Source organism: Macrobrachium rosenbergii, chromosome 20, assembly GCF_040412425.1.
Source record: "Macrobrachium rosenbergii isolate ZJJX-2024 chromosome 20, ASM4041242v1, whole genome shotgun sequence".
Taxonomy (NCBI): Eukaryota; Metazoa; Arthropoda; class Malacostraca; order Decapoda; family Palaemonidae; genus Macrobrachium; species Macrobrachium rosenbergii.
Genome location: NC_089760.1, coordinates 40,728,492 through 40,750,701, shown reverse-complemented (window position 1 = coordinate 40,750,701; position 22,210 = coordinate 40,728,492). Strand labels below are relative to the sequence as shown.

General features: G+C 37.3%; 1 protein-coding gene across 4 annotated transcripts in view; it reads left to right on the top strand.

The window, feature by feature from the left end:
• Positions 1 to 22,210, top strand: part of LOC136849301 (protein FAM76A-like) — a 54,729-nt gene that overhangs the window by 13,056 nt on the left and 19,463 nt on the right. For all 4 annotated transcript variants that reach the window (XM_067122641.1, XM_067122639.1, XM_067122640.1 and 1 more), the window contains 2 exons: positions 5,536 to 5,752; positions 17,963 to 18,099. In XM_067122641.1, coding sequence (XP_066978742.1) covers positions 5,536 to 5,752; positions 17,963 to 18,099 — 354 coding nt within the window. The remainder of the gene's footprint in view (positions 1 to 5,535; positions 5,753 to 17,962; positions 18,100 to 22,210) is intronic.

Genomic DNA, 22,210 nt, shown 5'->3' with positions numbered 1-22,210 from the left:
AGAAAAGTAGATTGGTACTTGATCTATGGTGTTGTGTAGAAGACCAAACAAGAGGGTGTGTTGGGGACAATAACTATACCTCCCCCCCCCTTTTTTTTTGACATCCAGGAAGATATGATACTTTGTGGAAACACTGTTGAAAATGCAACTTAAGAGTAGTATGTAAGGCCACTTGCTGTTTCCAAGGTGAAGAGCTTATTTTCAGACATCCATAAAATAGTAGTGAAGGTTAACAGCTTGGGTAAAGCTCAACTCACTTGTGCCTATGAGTACATCTGTGTGTATTTGGTATGTCCTCAACTGCTTTCCATCTTGTGATGCTTATGTAACTTTTTTTTTTTTTTAGAAATGTTTGTGTAACTTCTCTCTTTCTTCTTTCTTATGTACTTTTTGTACTTTCTTCATCTGGGAGGTGGTAAGTCCCACCTTGATGTCTGTGTATTCATAAACCTGTGCATAATAGCAAATTCAGCTTTGTTTGTTGATATGATGATCATTTTTGCTTTATAAATAGCATTTTATACTTGCAGATAGACAATAATTTACTTCGTTAAAAGTAGGTGACAGGTGTTTAGTGAAGTATGTCCATATGCTAAGTATAAGCTAGGATTAATATCTGCGGTACAAAAAATAAAGGAATATTATGAAAATTTTTTGTATAAAAGAAATAAATTATGATTTAAAGCCCTCTTTTGGCCAGATTGCATATCATTTTGTTCTTACATGTTAAATTTAATATGTTTCTTGTAATCTTGCAATCTCTTCAATTTGCCATCTAGTTTACCATGGTGTCACTGATCCTAGCTGTTTTTATAAATATATTGTTCTGAAGGCTGTGAAATGAGTAGGATAAAACATTGTTAAATTTATTCTACATATATTCTTGTCTTACCAGGAGTTAATGTGCTCATATTGGTATAAAATCTATGTGCTTCTATTGCCACTAAGTCTATGTAGAAGAATAATTGACTTGACAACTTTCAACACCATAGCAGAGACTATTTTAAAAAGAGATTTTGAAGTGTAAATGAATAAAGAAATGATTGAAAATAAGTGGGATTTGTTGGTTTTGCAAAATTTTGAACACTGTCAACATTTGTAAAACTGCTAGCAGGAGCTTAAAGTTTTATTTTCAATTGAACCTTCATTTACCACTTTCATGTTAGAATTTCGGAGTGTTAACATACATAAGATAGTTTCTTGATCATGAGTCCACCAAGACAGTCTGAAACCTGTGCTTCCAAATGAAAACTTATTTTACATATTTTTTTTAGATGTCCCAAATATATAAGAGTTATTTATCTCTTTGACATCTAATCAGCATGTTCTAATACATTTATTTTAGATCGATCCAAATTGTCATGTGTGTATTAAACTATATAAATTTGTTTTTATAGTTAGCATTTCTTTCTTATTTAGAACTAAATTGATGTGTTCTGCATTTTCCTAAATTGTGTTTTGTATAGGGTGTATAAGTAAAACATTTTGGATTCCCATGATGTTACTATACTGCTATGCCTTAATGGCAAAATTAATAGTGTGTCCATTACTTCAATAAAAATAACTTGTATTAATGGTAATGATTTTATAATTTTATTTACAGCAAAGCTTTTATATTTTTAATAGAATTCGTAGCAAAATGAATTTATATTTATTTTAATGATCTTGTATAATACAGTACAGTATACAGTATCAGTGTAGCACTTTAAACTGAAAACAGTTTGCATTGTTTTTATTAAAGGCAAAATTCTTAGAATAAAACAAAGCAGAGCGATTATTAATTATTATATATGAATGCTTAATATTTATATGGGTAAATTTGCTGAATGGTGATCTAAATTGATTAATACAATTAAAAATAAAATTAAAACAACACCAAATACCTTTACAAATACTAACAATTTACGCAGTAAAATCGGTGTTATTCAGTCAGTATATTACCTTACCAGTTAATCAGGTACATTGTAATTTTGGATTCATTTGTCAAGTACTGTATGGTTAATATTCAGTCTTAGAAATTGATATTTCATTAGTTACCTTTGATCTTAGTACTCTATGGCATTGCCACATGCAAGATATGTGTTTGTACATTGTGGCCTTTATAATAAAAATATTTTAAATATTTATTAGTGTATAACTGTAAAAGGATTATTGTCAGTAATATTAGTATTTAAAGTTTTGTATCAAGAATCATTTTCTTTACTTTTGATAGTAAAATAAACATGTATCAGTGGATGCCCATGATATAGTAAGCTGTTAACTATTCATCATACTGATGGAACATTAAGATTTAGTCACTCCTTAAATTTATTGATGATCTTTTACGATGAAAGAAATTTCAATATATGCACACTTGATGATAAAAGATGAATTTTTAACTAAAGTTTATGGTAAAAGAAGATATTTTATTGTCTAAATGTTTGGACATCATCATTTTCCTCTAAAACACCAACTACAGCATTTTAACTTTTGAACTCATCTTCAGAATAAACAGATTCACGATGGATTTGCTGCCTGGTGCTGGAATAGTGAAAGTTCAGTCTTAGAACAATTGTCTCAGTAGTAGCTAACAACCTTATCATAACTTTAAAATATTATGTACCTTATATAATCTTGTAATATGCTGTTTAATGTTTGACCTCCCCCCCCTCCACTTTTTCCATAAAAAAGTCATTATATTGTTATTTACTCTGTGTAAAGTGCAAGCCCTGAATCTAGGTATTTCACAGATAGGCTAGGCTATATTTTGCATCAGAACATTTGCTCACTTTGTATAAGCTTTAATAGAAGCTTTTAACATAGTAAATATTTTTAAAGGCTGATAGTTGAGGTTAATTTATGTGTACTCGATAATCTGTAACAAAAAAATTTTCTATAATGATAACAAGGAAGATTATGCACTTTATTACCACTAAACAGACTGTATAAAAAAGGCTATGATTTGCACATTCATCAGAGTGATTGTTAATAAACATGGAATAGTATGGTAGTGTAATACAAAACAATGTGCACTTTGAAATTATTAACAGCAGTCATATAAAACAAAATGTAATGATGAACAGTAAAAATGGAATAATAATGTATTTGAAGAACGATGCATAAACTGTCAAAATGCTTGGTTTCAGAATGTACGCTATCATAGCGATAGTTAATAATATACTGTGACAAATAAATATGTGGTATATTTTAGCATGTTCTATAGATTAGGCATACCAAACTTGAGACCTTTTTAAAAAGAAATTCACTATTTAGCTTAAAATTGGCAAACCAGGTAAGGAGGATTCTTTGTATATTTCCATTCATTATTAAGCCTCTTTTATTGGCTGACACTTCCTCTTCCTATTGAGAACATGCACAGAATTTCAAAGCAGTTGGTATAATGTAAACTAAATCATTTTGATAAAAAGGTTACTGCATTGTAAAAATTGAATTTAACTTATTCAAAACTTTGCCTGAAAAGATACTTCAGATATATATGATCAGAAACTGATATGCACATTTATAGAGTTAGCAGTGTATGCTAGTTTTAGCAGGTTGCATAGGCCTACTGCAAATAAGTGTTTCATGTATCAGTAATGAAATTCAGAGTGTTTTTCAATGATAGTGATATCCGAGTGGATAGTGACAACCACCAATCAAAATTTTTTTTTTTTAGTCCAGTTATCTGTTTATCTTTTATTAACTTACTTCACTTCCTTCCACCACTATTGAGAACATAGCCACAATGTAAAAAAAAAAAATGTTTGAAAAGTTTTTTGTAAAAAACCTTGATAATGAATTACAACCAGTAATAAAAAAACACAGTAGTAGTTAATTATTAAAAATTACTACTGTCTCTGCTATTTTAGATAGTAACATCCTGTAAAAGCAGTTCATAGCTTGTGGTGGTGTTTTCATTATTTTTTCACTCTTTTGCATTCCCATGCAAATATAGCCTATAATATTATTTTAAAAGACTATAATAATTACTCTGATGTGTGAATTGTAGCCAATTTTGGTGAATAATAATGTAGCGTAACCTTTGGGAAGTGACCAGGGCAACGCCTCAATACCTGGTCACCTTGTGTCATCCAAATGAGCACACACTACCCTGGTGCGCTGGCGAAGCTGATTTCCTAGTCTATGGAAGAGGTAATCCCTATGCCATTGGCTGTCCTTCAAGCATCCATGTACTTGCTACTCCATGCTCTTACTGATGATCCTTTGCCAGTTTGGAGGTGTTTGGTGTTATTGCTAGGTGTTCGATCTGCTTATCCCCTCTTGAAGGCAATTACATTCAGCTGAAGTGCAAACTCTGAGTCATGTTTAATCAGATCTGTTCCTTTTCCAAAGATTGTAAGCCTCATGTTTTTCCAAATAACCATGCTTATTATCACCACTGAACCAGACTTTGTCTTCAGTATCCCTATAAAAGACTTAAGGATTGTATATTTAGAAAGAGTGCAAGTTGTCTGGAGTATATGCAGTTTTGGCCAGAATTTCAGGAGGGACTGGTATGATGTACAGTTATAGCAAGTTTTTTTAGATTTATTACAGAACCTGGTTTAGGTTCACTAAAACACCATCAGTAGTAACCATGTTGCCAATAACTTAAAAAGTTGAACGACATAAGGTACATAGCCTCCTAAATCTAAGGTACAAAGTTTATATGAGGATCTTTATGGTTAAAAAGGCCAAGGGCAGCACTAAAATTGGTGTTGAGTAAGTCAAGACTTGTATTCATGTTAAGATCGTCTTTGAATACTCGGTAACGTACCCAATCATTGCCTGTAATCATATTGACTAAGAAAATGTAAGTGTATAGGTTTAAAGAACTTGAGTAAAGGCCTAAATATTAATTTACCTGGAACCCTAGAAAGCGATGTTAGTATGGAACAGGCTGCGTGGTGCATAATTTCTTCAACATGTCTCTTAGAAGAAAGAAAAGTTGATGTGAACAGGCTCAGGGTGGCAGGTATGAGGAAGAGGATTGTAAAATGAGACTTCAGCATCAAAGGCTAACTGCATTAGGGTTGTTTGACAGTTCCATGGTTTCCCATCTTTAGCTAAAATGGGATGAATTGTAGTTGTATTAGCTCCTTTAAGTTCTCTTTTGATCTGATAGATTTTGGAGATTCACACCAGGCCTCCTAAGTCCCTTTCACAACTTATCACAGTTACGAGTCACCTTAGAACAGGGCCCCATTCTGTCATATGCCAGGTTAATCTAAACCAGCTCCCTGCCCCATTCTGTCATAAACTAGCCCCCATTCTGTCCTACGCTAGGTTATTGTAAACCAACCAACTAACCAGGTACAGATATGGTTTTCACTCAACTTGGTCTGTAAATGATGAGACTAGTCAGAGCTTTGTCATAATTATAGCTTTATTACTTTTATACTTACTTATAATAGTACTTATTTTGAACACAAAATTGTAGTTTTTAAAGATACAGGGTGTTAGTAGTTTTTGGAATAGCAATTTTCACATTTGTTTTCATTGTTTTAAATACCTGTAATTAATAGTGACTTTGATAGGCTATTTTTTTCCTTTCAGTAAAAGCAGCACTGTCACAATTTGCAAAAAATGCGAGTCCATGGTGAAACAATATGGTAAACCCTCCGCTTGTGAATATTGCAACGTCATTGCAGCCTTCATCGGTAGTAAATGTCAACGATGTACAAATTCTGAACGGAAATATGGCCCACCACTCACCTGTGATCAGTGTAAACAGAAATGTGCATTTGACAGAAAGGATATTGATAAGAAGAAGGTGGGTTTAAGAAAAAATGTTTAGTTTTGGTGTTTGCTGATGTCATTCAAAGTATACTTTCAACTTGATCAAGTTGAAGCCAATCAGAAATTCTTTTGCTGAAGCAGTGGTATGAAAAAATTTAGTACATTTAATTTTATTATTTAAATAATTTTCTGAAGTATAAATTTTATGGAATGGAATAGTTACTCTGGTAAGGATACTTGTTAATATTATGGGGGTGTACAGTAGTAGTAAATTGGGTGATAGTTTTTCTTACTGTACTTATCAAGATATTGTGTGCTAAATTTTGTACATGCTTGCTAGTTTTTCCATAGAATGCAATTATTTGCGTGTAGAATTAGGCAGTGTTTGACATTTTTTTAATATCCTAGGTGTATATGAAAGGATTACTGTAGTTATAACAGCACTTCTTTTTCCTCATTTTTTTTAAAACTCTGGAGGCTAAATGATAAGACTACTGTTAGTTGCCAAAGGGGATGCTAATGCCATAGCCATCTAGATAGAACTTGAGATTAGACTGCTCTATTATGTCATTAGTATTGTTGTGTAGTTCATGATTCATGCCATTCTGGGGGACATTATGCTACCTTCTGGTAAAGTAACTTTAGATTGGTAGCTTTTTTTTTTTTTTTTAAACCTGATAGTACTGTACTGGAATTTTACTTGGTCAGTGGATTGGTACGAATTGCTAAAGAAAACAGAGAACCGCAGTACAGCACGGTACAGTACTTGGCATGTTGAAAAATGTGCTCCCTTTTATGTCATTAACATTGCTATTGCAATACACTCCCTGAACACCTGAATTAGCCCTTAATCCCACTAGCCCGAACAACCTCAATTACCAATCTCCCTATTGGGAATTTTAACAGCCAGCGTTAACAACGCTGCAGGTAAAATCTTGTCACTGAGCTACCACAACAAATGGTTGGTAACACTGACACAGGTGTGTGCCGACATGCCCCATTTTCGTCAATTGCTTTCTGTTCGCGCCGCTGAACGGTTGTTCCCTTCAGCAGAGCGAAGTTTAATCCTATTGCTCGACTCCTCTTTGGTATTTGAGATTTCTGGACTGGAATTACTGACCTTTCTCCCAATTTACGACCTTCTGCTTGGATTTATGGACTCTTCCCCTGGATTAACGACCTTCTGCTTGGATCTCTCAGCCTTTCTGGATTTTTTGTCGTGGAACGTCTTTGGATTTGAGTTCACCGGTTCTTGAACATGATTGATCATTATGGACAAGTCTTCCTCCTCTTCTGTTACTACCGCACCTTCGACCTCGACTTCGTCTGCTCCTACGACCATGGATGCCAGCGCCCATCGCTCCTGCTCGTCTTGCAAGAAACGGATGAGTACTTTGAGACATGATAGACACTCCATTTGTCAGGCATGTAGAAAAATTCAATGTAATTTACAAACGCGTTGTGATGGGTGTTCAGACTGGATGTCAGAACAGATGGAAGATTACATTCGCCATCGCAAATCGCTAGCTAGCAAGGGCGGCAAATGCGGTCAGATTCTTCATTGCCTCAGGGACCTCAGGCTCTGGTTTCAGATTTAGCGAATTCAGAGTTAGTTAGACAATTAGAAGATAGGATCACGAGTAGTATGACGAATTTAGTAGCTAGTCTTTTTCAGCAATTTTCTAGCAAGGATAGTAGTAGTAATGTTAGGATGTCTAATATTGCTTCTCTTTCAGCTCCCCTATCTGTTCCAGAACCAGCCCTAACGGGTGCTGAGGGTAATGGAGAACCGCAAGCCTCCGAGTGGGTAGGTTCTGCCGGCCCCCTCGGTGTGGAGCAGACAGTGAAGGACCCTCCCCCCAACCCCCTTGTATTGTTGAAAAATTCAGTGTTGAAAACTTTAGTCAAAATCAAGAGCTAGGCATGACTAAGACGGATAGGTCGGGGTTAGGTAGTGAGGAGAAGGCATCAGTTGTGCAGAGTCGGTCTCCTGTTGGGGTTTCAGTTTCCAGTGGAGTTTGTGCTCCGGCAAAATTTTCTCCTTCGTCACTTCTGTTTCGATCTGGCGCAAGGTCGCCTCCATCTAGTAAAGTAGATTCGGGGGTGCCGCCTTCGGGTTCTAAGAGTGGTTCACGTGATCGTTCCGGGGATGTGGCCGAATATAACGCAGATTTGTTGGGTCTTTCTAAAGGATATAGACTTTTGGTGAGAGGTTGTTGGTTGAACAGGTTTTGTAACATTAAAGAATATGTGACTCAGGAGTGTCTGGAATTTATGTTGGACATGCTTCAGGATTATCAGGGAGGGGCGGATTTGGTCTACCTTCTGTCCCTTTGTTCTAAGGATTCTGCTTTTTCCTCCGGTTTATCTGTAGCTTCACCTTCCTTGCCCACATTCTCTGTTGCCCCTCTTTCTTCTGAGGTTGTTGGTTGAACAGGTTTTGTAACATTAAAGAATATGTGACTCAGGAGTGTCTGGAATTTATATTGGACATGCTTCAGGATTATCAGGGAGGGGCGGATTCGGTCTACCTTCTGTCCCTTCGTTCTAAGGATTCTGCTTTTTCCTCTGGTTTATCTGTAGCTTCACCTTCCTTGCCCACATTCTCTGTTGCCCCTTTCTTCTTCTTCTTTTTCTTTCTATGAATCCTGACATCCCCTTTTCTCAGGTAACCTTTTCTTCGTCCCCCATTCCTCTGTCTTCCTCCTTCCCTTCCTCCTTCCCTTCTGCAGTTCAGCCTTCCTTGGTAGGAGGATCTTCCGGTCAAGTGAGAACTCAACCTCAACAAAATTTGGCCTCCAGTGCTCCAGGTTCATTTCTTTTGGGTATACGCAACCCCTTGCTTCCGCTTCAGGCATCAGGTATTCCGGGTATTTCCCAAAGTTTGCCACTCGCTTCTAGCTCAGGTTTGCGATCCGCGGCTTTGACTGGGCCTGTGGTACCATCTCCGATCGGCCCGAGGTTTTCTTCACCCACCTTTTCTGCTGTGGAAGTGTCTTTGGTGACTCCTACCTCTTTCATTCTCCCTTCTTCTTCATCTTCTTCCGTCCCTCCGCAAGCGTTTTCACTTACTCATCCTCCTGCAGGGTTTATCAACTCAGGTTCGGCTTCTCTCACTCGGTCCCCCTTTGGTAGCAATGTAGAAGCAGTTTCGGGTCTCTCGGCTCCTTCCTCTCTTCCTTCCCGTGGAATCAATGAATTGGATTCAGGTCCGGGTTCCGGGTTAGGTTTAGGTATACAGCATTCTGGTTTTGGCGGTCTGTTTGTCGACCCTTCGTAATCGTCTGGGCACCGTTCAGCTCCTCCGTTCGGACATGGCCAAACTTGATTCTCATCCGGAGGTTCAGGAAATTCCAGAGGATTCGGATTGTCCTCTTTCAAGTGGTAAGGACCATAGACGTATGCTTGAGTACGTCACTTCCTTGTACCCTCAAGAAAGAGCTCCGGACCATCCGCATGCACCAAATCAATCTCTTTTCGAGTCTTTCTATGCCACTAAGCCATCTCCTGTTCCCTTTTCGTGCGGACTAGTTTGGTTTGATCGGGTTAGGCAGGCCTTGGAGGAGGCGGATGGTCATCTGGCTTTGGCGGTGACTTCGAATAGGCAGGACATTTCTCTTCTTTCCCCTAGGAAGGCGATCTATTCAGTGCGTGGTAATCCTTCGGCAGGTTCCAGGTTGCCTCTCAACGAATCTGTTGAAGCAGTCCTATCGAGGTCTCCGGCATCGACTTGTCTTGTAGGGATTTCCCTTAGGGAAGCGGCGGCGCTAGAAGACTTGCTACGTAATCAGACCAAGGCTCTTTCGCACTCTCTGTGGATGTTATCAGGACTAATGGGTTTCTTAAAGAATGACGGATATATCCCTTCGGATCTGGGACTGTTTGACAGTTTAATAACTTCTGTATCAATGGGTTTGGCTCATCAGGCTAATGCCTTGGCTTCGTCGATGACTTTTGTAAGTAAGAAGAGGCATGATTTCTACCTTAGTCATCTTCCACCGCATTATCCGGACGTTCATAAGAGGGTTCTCCTCAGAGCTCCTTTAGTTCTTGCCAATTCCTTGTTCCAGGAGGAAGATGTGGCTAGTATGGTAAATTTTGTTGCCGCCAATTCTGCCATTGAATCACAGCAAGCTATGATAAGGTTAGCAGCCCAGGGTTCTCGTTCCCCTAGAGGCGTCCGCAAGTCTTCTCGTTCCAAGAGAACATTTTCGAAGTCTCCCCCTAGGACACCCAAGAGGGTGCGTTTTGCTAACAAGGCCGCATCGGTGTCTGCTTCTAGACCCTCGTCGTCACGGGATTTTTCCAAATAGGAGATATGTCCCTCATCCGTTCCAGTGGGAGGTTGTCTCGCTCCGTTTTGGCAGGTTTGGAGGGAGTGGGGGCCAGAGGATTGGGTGGTGGAGGTCCTGAGGTTGGGTTATCGAATTCCTTTCCATTCCCTTCCCCCTCTGTCCTCCTCCCCTGTCAGCCTTCCGAGTTATTCCCCGTCTTCCATCAGGGGAATGGCTCTAGCAAGGGAGATTCGGGCCCTGTTGGAGAAGGGGGCATTGGAACCAGCTTCTACAGCAGAGTCTTCGTCGCAGCAAAAACCAGAGGTGTGTGGAGGCCCGTTATAGACCTTTCGAGCCTCAACCGTCGGGTGGTGACGGTGAAGTTTCGTATGGAGACTGCACAATCGGTGCTGCAGTCAGTCAGGAGTGGGGATTGGATGGTCTCCGTGGATCTGGCGGATGCATACCTCCAGATTCCGGTTCATCAGGATTCTTGGAGGTACTTCAGGTTCGTGTCTTCCGCCGGCACCTTCCAGTTCAAAGTTCTCCCCTTCGGGCTGACCATAGCACCTCAGGTGTTCACGAGGGTCATGTCTCCTGTGTCGACAATTATGCATCGTCGGGGATACAGAATGTTGAGATATCTAGACGATTGGCTGATCCTTGCCTCCTCTCTAGAGGAGATTGTAAGGGCAAGGGACTTCTTTTTAAAACTGTGCAGGGTACTAGGAATATGTCTAAACCTTGCCAAGAGCTGCCTAGTACCAACCCAATCCATGACTTATTTAGGGATGAGGATTCTCTCTCTTCCTTTGAGGGTTTTCCCAACCCAGGAGAGGATACAAGCGGTCCTACAACAGGTAGAGGTGTTCCTGTCCACCAGGGAACTGCCGGTATCAGCTTGGAGAAGCCTCTTAGGGAGAATGTCTTTTCTTTCTCTCTTAATTCCAGGGTCTCGTCTCCGGATGCGCTCTCTCCAGGTATGTCTCAGGAATCGCTGGGACTTCCGCAACGAGAACGCGTTCATAGTCTGGAACGATTCTTGCCTTTCGGATCTTCTGTGGTGGTCAGAAGAGGGGAATCTGACACCCGGAAGGTCTATCGACTCCCCTCTTCCCGACGTTCATCTTTACACAGATGCCTCAGATCAGGGTTGGGGGGCAACCTTGGAGGAAACCCAGGCTTCAGGCCTTTGGGGGGATCGGGAACAGGAGGAATCAATCAATCCTCGGGAACTCAGGGCAATAGAAGAGGCCCTCCGGTGTTTCTCAGATCTCATGCGCAACAGAGTAGTGGCTCTGTTTTGCGACAACGTAATGGCGGTGTCGTATCTGAAGAAATCGGGAGGCATGAGATCTACCAATCTCAATATTGTAGTTCGGGGAGTCTCAATGTGCTGGCCGATTCGTTAAGTCGCTCTTGTCAGGTACTGGGGGGAGAGTGGACTTTGGCCCAAGACGTAGTAGGCCAGGTTCTCCGGAAATGGCCAGCAATGGTAGGTTTATTTGCGACGAGATGGAACCATCGTCTTCCAGTGTACTTTTCACCAGTAGCGGACTCCATGTCGATAGGCACCGATGCGATGTTACAAAATTGGAATCGAATGCAGGTATATGCCTTTCCTCCATTCGGGCTCATTCATCAAATGATCAGGAAATTGCGGGAAAGTGTCAAGACGGATATGACCTTAATAGCTCCTTGCTGGCCCCAACGTCCTTGGTTTCCGGAACTCCTAGAGCTTCTCACGGAAGTTCCGATGTTCCTGCCCATGCGGAAAGATCTTCTCAAACAACCGCATTTCCATCATTATCACCCAAACCCTCGCGTGCTGAACCTAGTTGCATGGCGACTATCGAGCGAGCAGCTAGACAAACCGGACTCTCTAAAGCTGTGGTTAGACAGCTTTCTCTCAGCTTGAGAAAATCAACCCGCAAACTTTATCAAGTCAGATGGACAATGTATAGAAGTTGGTTTCGTAAGGAAAGTCACTCCATCTCTAGACCTTTTATTGCTAAAATAGCTGAATTTCTGTTATTCCTTAGGAAAGTCAAGGGACTTTCGTATTTGGCTATTTCTGGTTACTGCTCAATGCTGAGCAGTACATTTAGCTTCCATCTCTCAGAGATTTCTACTAGCAAAATCATCCATCATCCATGATTTATTGCGTTCTTTTAAGATTGAACGTCCTGTTTTGCCGAATCGGGCTCCTCCGTGGGATTTGTCGAAAGCACTTCATTTTCTGCGTTCCCCTGCCTTTGAACCCATTGAAGCTCTAACTTTGAGACAGCTGACTAAGAAGGTGCTTTTTCTCATGGCCTTAGCTACAGCAAAAAGGGTGGGTGAGCTTCAGGCTATTTCTAGGTTAGTCTCTTATTCAGGGAACGATATGCATTTGTCTTTTCTACCGGAATTTGTAGCAAAGAGGGAGTTGGAAGTTAACCCTCTTCCTCGTTCATTCAGAGTTCGTTCTTTGCAAGAGTTCGTTGCTGGCGACCCAGCAGAGATGCATTTATGCCCGGTTCGAGCATTGAAAGTTTATTTGTCAAAGGTGGAAAAACTCCGTCCTCGTCCGCATACACTTTTCGTCTCTCTGCGGAATCTGTCCCATTCGCTGTCAAAGAACACTATCAGTTACTTTCTGAGGGAGGTAATCTCCCAAGCCTCATCGGGTTGTTGTTGTTCTTCTTTTCTGTCGTCTTCAAGCCCTGTATTACCCCGAGCACACAGCATTCGAAGTATTGCCACTTCATCTTCCTTTCTAAGGAATTATTCAGTATCTTCTATTCTGGAAGCGGCTACTTGGAAATCCGTATCAGTATTTACTTCCTTTTATTTAAGAGATGTTCAATTCGCCTCGTCGGAGGGGTATTCGCTTAGTCCGTTTGTAGTGGCTAATTCCATCATATAGGGTGCATTTATCGTTTATTTTAACTGAGGAAGCATTCTCTTAGTCCGTTATTGCGACTAACTCTATCTAGGGTGCGTTCCGTTTAACCAAAGGGATATTCTTTTTGTCCGTTGGTTTGTAGGTCAGTCAGAGAGAAGAATCCATTGCTAGGCAACAGTGATAGCATAATCACAGGGAATTAGATTAGTACGTTTTCTTTAACTTGCGTAGTCTCCAATATTTTTCCCTAAGAGAGTCCACGGGGGTGCGCGAGTAGGTTAGGCTTCTCGTCGACGCTGTGATACTTCGTCACCGGTCGGTCGTCTGACTCTTCCTCAACCCAGTCGGGTTTCCCGGAGGGGCAGTGGCTCTGCACACTGCTTCACTTCCCTCCATACATGAGAGGCTTTGAATAGCCACATGGGAGGTCGACGGACAGAGACAAGACTGACCTGACAGACGATCAAAGTACTCTCCAGCATGTTTCCTCACCAAGAACAGCGATTGTTATGGTGAGTGTTAAATAAACAAGATAGCCTAGGCAGAACAGACTGTGAGCTACCATCTCTGAGGTTGGTAAAAGGGGCGTGCAATAGAATTGATCCCTCCTCTAAATGTTGTTAATCGGGCTAATTCAGGTGTTCAAGGAGTGTATTGCAATATGAAGTTTTCATAATAAAACTAATATTGTAATACCTACCTGAACACCTGAATGATTCCCACCCTCCTTCCCCACATCAATTTGACCTTGAATAAAGCAGTTGACGAAAATTGGGCGTGGCGGCACATACCTGTGTCAGTGTTACCAACCATTTGTTGTGGTAGCTCAGTGACAAGATATTACCTGCAGCGTTGGTAACACTGGCTGTTAAAATTCCCAATAGGGAGATTGGTAATTGAGGTTGTTCGGGCTAGTGGGATTAAGGGCTAATTCAGGTGTCCAGGTAGATATTACAATATTAGTTTTATTATGAAAACTTCATGTTTTGACAGTTTACACCACATAATATTACCAGTTAGGTCTTGTTTCTCCAGCAGGGTGTAAGATAGAGGTATATTCGCTGGTTGATTTTACAATACATATGGTAGAACTATTTCCAAACCTTTGAGTTAGTAAAAGAAAGTTGTTTATCTTAGATTTTAATTTAGAATTTGAAGAAAATCATTTTGTTAAATCAGTTTTTGAACTTTAGGTTTATGTGCCTGTACTAAAAAGAATAGTCATGTTTGTTCAGTGTGATTATTGTACACTTGCAGTATACAGGTTTATTTGTGAGTTTGGGAGTAGTGACTACAGTCACATGATAATTTGTTCTGTGGCTTTAGAGTATTTTACTGTTTGTTTTCTAGGTTAATCAGCACCATTGTATTCCTTTTGATGTCTTCATAGAAATATAAAGTAGACTTGATGTGTTTTATAGTGAATTGCATGACAGTGAGATGGAATGGAATTTGTGTTGGGGGGGCCTTATAATGTTAGATGTATATTTTTCTCCTGAGGCTTAAATTACGTACATGTTCCATAGACATTGTGCAGAACATCAACTAACTGTTCAAAATATTAACCATTAAGATGGGACACTGATCTTGGATCCCTGTTTCTAGATATGAATCTTTCCTTCTGTCAAAACACTCACCAAAGATTCTGGCTTATTCCCTGAAATTTTATTTTTTGTTTTAGTTTTTTAATAGTGTATTTTTTCTACATTTCTGGCAACACGGATTTTATTACACACTTTTCTTGATAATTCCCATCTTTTGGGGCTATAAAATGCCAAATGGGCTATGATTTGTCAACAGCAGGTCCCAAGCATGTACAATTGTTATGGGATGAATTTGTCATTATAAGAAAAGAATCTCTGTAAAAGATTACCACTTCAAGTATGAGCTAGTTCTCATAACAGGATGCCCATGAGTACCTAGCAACAGCCCAGTATGGAGAGGCTGTAAAGAATCATGAAAGTAGAAATGAAGCAATATCAGTGAAAATTACCACAAATTGTAGAATAATGGCAAGACAAGCAGGGCATTGTTGAAGATGCTGTATAGGAGGGAAGATCCGATAAATTGAGAAAATTGGAACAAAAACAATATTGACACAAAATGCAAGACTTGTGGAATGACTGCAAGACCAAATAGAATGAGGTAGGCATTCTGGTTCGGAATTAAATGGCAGATATGGTAGCAGTGGGAAGAGTATATGAAGGATAATGATGATTTAGGATGAGCCTAGTAAGAAAGGTAATGCTTGCATTCTTACAATGCACACAGCTAAGAGACCCCCCTCAAAAAAAAAAAAAAGAATTTTGAGAATAGTTATCAGATGCAATACCAGTAGGAGGTTTAACTGGCCATTTGGAAAGACAGGATTGGTTTGGAGGATGTGTTGGGAAGATACCATTTTGGTAAAGAAACCATGATGGAGCAGATGTGCTAGAATTTTACTTGAGAGTGAAAATGGAAAACAGATTGTATCACAAGATGTATAGATGTCATCAATTTAAGATAGCTCTGTTTTAACATGATATAATTTTGTCAGCTGAGTTAATAGTAAGGCAGATGAACAGATGTTCAAGAATAAATAAATGAAAAATGGCTTATAGTCATATGGAAATAAGTCTGTAAAAGTTACATCAAAGATTGGAAAATGGAAACCACATAAAAAATGAAAACAAAAGATAGCAGAGTACTGTATTAGGTTGAGATTTAGGAAACGTAGCATAAGTGATGCTGACATGGTTGTTTCTTCAACAGAATGTTAATTTCTTAAGAGGAAGAACTGTATTGACCAACATGAAACTTGGTTTTTTCTTTAGTTTGGTGGAACTCTTGCTTCAGCTTTTGAAGTCAATTTCTGGGTTAACATTTATTTCACTTATCTTCCTTGTCAGAAAAGTATATCAATAACCACTGTTGCAGTACTGCAGGAATTTTTCTTGTCATTATTAAAATCTTGTTACAAATCATACTGCTGTAGTACAGTAAAAATGATTGTAATGCTATAAATGCTTTAAGAGTATAATATATAACATAATGTAATACAGTTGTAACACATTCCATAATTATGATGTTACCAAGAAACTCTACAGTACATAAAGGTGTTTTTGTAGCTAGCTCAGACTGGAGATGCATAGACTGTGTACCAGGCAGGATAACTGCTGTATTATTGCATCACTGCATATTGTATATTCCAGAGTCATGAAGGAACTGAAGGTGAATTGAAAGAATTTTATTTTACTTTTAGTATTTTTCATAAGGAAAATCACATGGCTAAGTCATCTAATCTGGTTATATACAATGATTCTCCCAATTTTTGGGTCATGAATTAAACTTCAGCATTTTATCTGTTAAGTGTATTGAATTTTTAAAATGGTTTCACGTGTGTGTTAGTATTTTAATGTTTATACATTTATATTGCCAGATACAGTAATAAGTTATCTTATATATGGCAGTTATGAAAACTTAAGTTATAGTGGACAAGAAGCCTGTGTCCCCATAGTTGTTAATGTTAGTTAGCTTCTATGTTTCTTTCATTTATAATACATTTGTGCTATAAAGAAAAATCACATGGCTAAGTCATCTAATCAGTTATGCATAAAGTGATTCTGCCAGTTTTTTGTCTTAAGATTCATTTTATTTATCTGTTAGGTGTATTGAATTTTTAAAAATTATTATACTGCACGATTCTGCCAGTTTTTTGAGTTGCGAATTAAGTTTCAGCCTTCTATTAATCTGTTGAGTGTATTGGTTTGGTCATAGAAACTAAGCTACAAGGAACAACAAGCCCTTGTCCCCATAATTGTTACTGTTAGTTTCTGTGTTTCTTTCAATTTGGGGGTATATGTTATCCATAAGTGTTATTCATAACTGTGCAAACTGGATATATAAAGGTTAAGACTTGGTACTATGTTGACCATGCACATATATTCCATTGAGCATTCTTATTTCTAATATGTGAGGCATTTTATCTATCAACCATAGTATATCAGTAAGTAAGTTTTCTTCAGTTAATGTTTTTTTTTTTTTTTACTACATTGTAATGCGAAATAGCTGCTATAATACCATTAAACTACTGTGTATATATAGTTTTGGAAGACAGTTATCTAAGTTTTCCATGTTGGGAAAAAATCATATCTAATACTTAGAGTCTTAGCCATTTTTATGTGGTAGAGAATTTTTTTTTTTTTTTTTTTTTTTCGTTTGACTTTGATTTGTAACTTTATTTTGTTTCTTTGCATTTTTGAACTATTTAGCTTTAAAACTGCATTGAAATGAGTATCTTAGCATAAAACTGATTTTCACACAGACCTTTCAAAGAAGGATATCGGTAAGTGCAAAATGGTCAGTGACAGATGGGTGTGCTGCGGTCAGGGCATTAAACAATGGATTTTATGTAGAGTTGTATAAGAAGGTTGTTCCTATAAAAACAGTAGTCATTTTCAATATATGATGAATTGCCATAAAATATTGTTTAAAAAATTACCTTTTGAAAGCGGGTTGTGTTATAAAAGTGTACCCTTAGGCCAACCAAGTTGGTAGTTTTATTCTGTGATAATAGAAGGTGTTGAAATATTTATCTTGGTTAAATTACTGTCATCAGAATTACACGTAAATAATTCCTTTTTACTGTATTTTAGTACAATTAAATATTCATTAAATAATCATTTAGTATGTACATTTAAATATTCTTTCATTTTACCTTTGAAATCCTTAGTTTTGGACTAAATTTTAATTGGATGTTTATTTTTGGAAGTTTTGGTGTAGTAAAAAATATCTAAATTTATTGTGCAGAATATTTAAATGATATGGATAGTAAACAAAAATTAAAATTAAGGTCTCCTAAACAGCTATGGCCAATATAATGGGTTGAAATGGTAATATTGGCAGTTAGAAATAAGTATTACGAAGCTAAACTTTGAGCTTAAAATTAGAGCAGTTGTTTTAAGTAACTTTGAATTGTAATTCTTTGAATTTTTTCTTTATATAACTTTAATAGAAGAAATAAATTCCTTGTAATGGATTTTACAGAACACAAATTTCCACACTGTGGAGCAAAGGAGTGATATTTTCCTCACTTTTTCAGGTTGATGGTAAAGTTCTATGCTGGCTATGCACATTGTCCTATAAGAGAGCTTTGGCAAAGACGAAGGTTACTGATCCAGCAAGGCACTCACATATAAAACTTGGTTCACGCTCAGGGCATCATAAAGACAAAGAAAGGTACGTTTTTCTTTCACTCCTCAGACCAACTATTTTTACATTCTAATTTGTGAACAACCAGCAAATTTAAAATAGCTGCTAGTTATTAATACTTTTGGAGGCATTAATACTTTTGGAGGCATAGCTATAATGCAGTCAGTGGTTTTTGTTCAAGGGAAAAAAAAATATAATGTAATATATTTAATGGATAAGATGCATATTCAGGGAAAAAAGAAATATAATGTAATATATTTAATGGATAAGATACACTTCACTTGAAAAATAAACGAAGATTTAACCCTTAAATGCCTACTGGACGTATCATACGTCGACTAAAATTGTCTGTTGGGTGCCAAGTGGACGTACCATATGTCGACTGCAAAAAATTTCAACCTTCGGTCAACTTTGACTCGACCGAAATGGTCGAAAAACGCAATTGTAAGCTAAAACTCTTACATTCTAGTAATATTCAATCATGTACCTTCATTTTGCAACAAATTGGAAGTCTCTAGCACAATATTTCGATTTATGGTGACTTTTGAAAAAACTTTTTCTTACGCCCGTCGCGGTAACTCGGCCGAAAATTTCAGAAATTCTTTCGTCATTTTGTCGTAATTTTGCACTGTTCTATATTAGCCATTACATAAAGTTTTATATATGAAAATGTGCGCAATTTCATGTACAATACAACAGAAAATAACTCATGGTTGTAGCTTTTATCAGTTTTGAAATATTTTCATATAAATCACGATAACTACCAAAATTTTAACCTTCGGTCAACTTTGACTCGACCAAAATGGTAAAAAAAACGCAATTGTAAGCTAAAACTCTTACATTCTAGTAATATTCAATCATTTACCTTCATTTTGCAACCAATTGGAAGTCTCTAGCACAATATTTCGATTTATGGTGAATTTTTGAAAAAACTTTTTCTTACGTCCGCACCAGAAATTCTTTTCACGTTGTCGTAATGTTTGCACTGTTTTATATTAGTCGTTACATAAAGTTTTATATATGGAAATGTGCGCAATTTCATGTAGAATACAACAGAAAATAACTCATGGTTGTAGCTTTTATCAGTTTTGAAATATTTTCATATAAATCACGATAACTGCCAAAATTTCAAGCTTGGTCAAATTTAACTCGACCGAAATGGTAAAAACGCAATTATAAGCTAAAACTCTTACATTCTAGTAATATTCAATCATGTACCTTCATTTTGCAACAAACTGGAAGTCTCTAGCACAATATTTCGATTTATGGTGAATTTTTGAAAAAAAACTTTTCCTTACGTCCGCGCGGTAACTCGGCCGAACATCTCAGAAATTCTTTCGTCATGTTGTCGTAATGTTTGCACCGTTTTATATTAGTCGTTACATAAACTTTTATATATGAAAATGTGCGCAATTTCATGTAGAATACAACAGAAGACAGCCCATGGTTGTAGCTTTTATCAGTTTTGAAATATTTTCACATAAATCACGATAACTGCCAAAATTTCAACCTTCGGTCAACTTTAACTCGACCGAAATGGTAAAAAAAACGCAATTGTAAGCTAAAACTCTTACATTCTAGTAATATTCAATCGTTTACCTTCATTTTGCAATAAATTGGAAGTCTCTAGCACAATATTTCGATTTATGGTGAATTTTTGAAAAAAAATTTCCTTACGTCCGCGCGGTAACTCGGCCGAACATCTCAGAAATTCTTTCGTCACGTTGTTGTAATATTTGCACCGTTTTATATTAGTCGTTACATAAAGTTTTATATATGAAAATGTGCACAATTTCATGTACAATACAACAGAAAATAACTCATGGTTGTAGCTTTTATCAGTTTTGAAATATTTTCATATAAATCACGATAAATAGAAAAAATTTGACTTTCGGTCAACTTTAACTCGACCGAAATGGTCAAAAACTGCAATTGTAAGCTAAAACACTTACAGTCTAGTAATATTCAATCAATTAGCTTCATTTTTCAACAAACGGGAAGTCTCTAGCACAATATTTCGATTTATGGTGAATTTTTGAAAAAAACATTTTTTTACGTCTGAGCGTATACGAATTCACGCATCATTTTGTGATAATATTTTCTCTGTGTTGCTTTGATCGTTTTACAATTTGTTATATACCAAAATCATCGCAATTTAGTGTACAGTACAACTAAAAAAAAATTAACTCATTAGCTTTAACCGTTGTGCTTACAGTGCGATTTGTATACAATTATACAAGTTTTTTTTTTCTCTGTCATGTATTCCAATATTTATATATGATAATGATATTTTTTCATTTCTGATGGTTGCGTACTAAACTTCAGGCAATGACAAAAAAAGGAGCCAAAAATGAACTCTTAATCTTAAAAACTAAGCGTGCTGTGATTTTTGAAAAAAAAAACTTTTTTCCCGCGGGCGCTAACTCACGAGAACGCCGGCATACGGGAGACGTTTTTGTAAATAGAGGCTCGGCGTTTAAAGGTTAAAGTATAATTGACTGTATCAAGAAATAAAATTCTTTACCATACAAAAGACTATCTGTTATTTGCTACATGGCCAGTTTTGAATAAAAAAAATGTTCTGATGCAGTGCTATCAATATAAAATTCTTTACTGGGATTACTAAACTCAGAGGATGTCTCAAATGCATTAAAAATGTTTTTATTGTAATGCAAAATTACACCGGCATGTAAGTAGTGGTACACTAGATCTGCTGTAAGCCCAAAGGTATTGACAATGCCTGAACCTTCCTCTTGAAGTGTCTAAAGTGGTAGAACTAAAGTTTAATTTGATGCATCCATAAATGCCTGAGTAAATACATTGTATAGTGTGGTTTGTTTCATGGATGCCACTTGGAAATTTTTGCACAGCATATATTAGTGAAAAAGTCCTGGGAATTGTTTACCTTTTAACACAGTGAAGGAAGGTGCTGAGAGCTTAGTGAAAAAGTCCTGGGAATTGTTTACCTTTTAACACAGTGAAGAAAGGCAATGAGAGCTTAGTCTGCTTCTTTCCAAGCCACTTTAGGTTTAGTTTCTTCGTCAACATGCCTATCTTCTATTTCAAGTGCCAGTGCCTCAAGTTTCACATACGCAAAATTAACTCTTTCTGTAACGGGTTTGAAATATCTTTCCATGGTAATGCAGCTGTAAACACAATATCCTTTATGTTGAACTCCTTCTGGAAGTATGTTACATGCATACTGGGGTTCAGTACGTAACTTGCTATTGAAGAATTTATGGTAGTTAGTCTTCAAAACTTGAAATATGTTTTGGTCCATTTGCTGAAATAGGGATGTCATACTAGAGACAAATACGGGAAAATATTGCTATTCATCAGTTGTTTTGCTGCTGAAGGCACTTCATTATTTATGATGATATGAACTACCTTGGAATGCTATGGAAGGCTGTTGTTTTTCAAATTAAATCAGTAAACCATTTACTGGCTTGTGTTTTTTTTTTCGTTCCAAAAAGAAAGCCACGTTAAAGTAATATTTCATCTTTGATTTGGTCACACTTACCTGAGCCATGGGTATTTGATGAATAGCCACACAACACAGTTCCTGAATGCAGGCCAACATTACAAACAGACCTTTCTCTTGTGGTTTTTATCTCTTGTGTTTTTAATCTTTCAGCCAGCAATGATCAAGTATGAGAAATAAATATTTGAAAGAAACATTGTCAGATTCATCAACATATTAATTTTAACTACTTATTACATTTTTGACCAGCTGAAGTATGCTAAATGAGATTAATATATTAAGAACAAACCTTGTGGGCCAATCCTATGAGAATTAAGTGTGTTAACTTTGTTGTTCAATTAAGCTGTTTTATATTATAGCTCCTGCTGCAGTAAATGTTTACTCAGATTTTTAATGTACAGATGTTAGTACCAACAGGTAAAGACAGTGCAATTGCCAGTCCCAGCAACAATATTGTTGCATAAATATTTGGAGATGCATTAGAAGAATTGCTTGTTGTGGCATAAGTTTGGATGGTGCAGTTGTTAGGCCAGGCTAATTATTACCTATTACGTACTTTCTGTTCAGAAAAGAATAGGATTAGCAAAAATACGCTTTATGAGCATTATTTCCTCATTTTTTATATGACATTTATATGTGTGATTTTTACTTAAATTT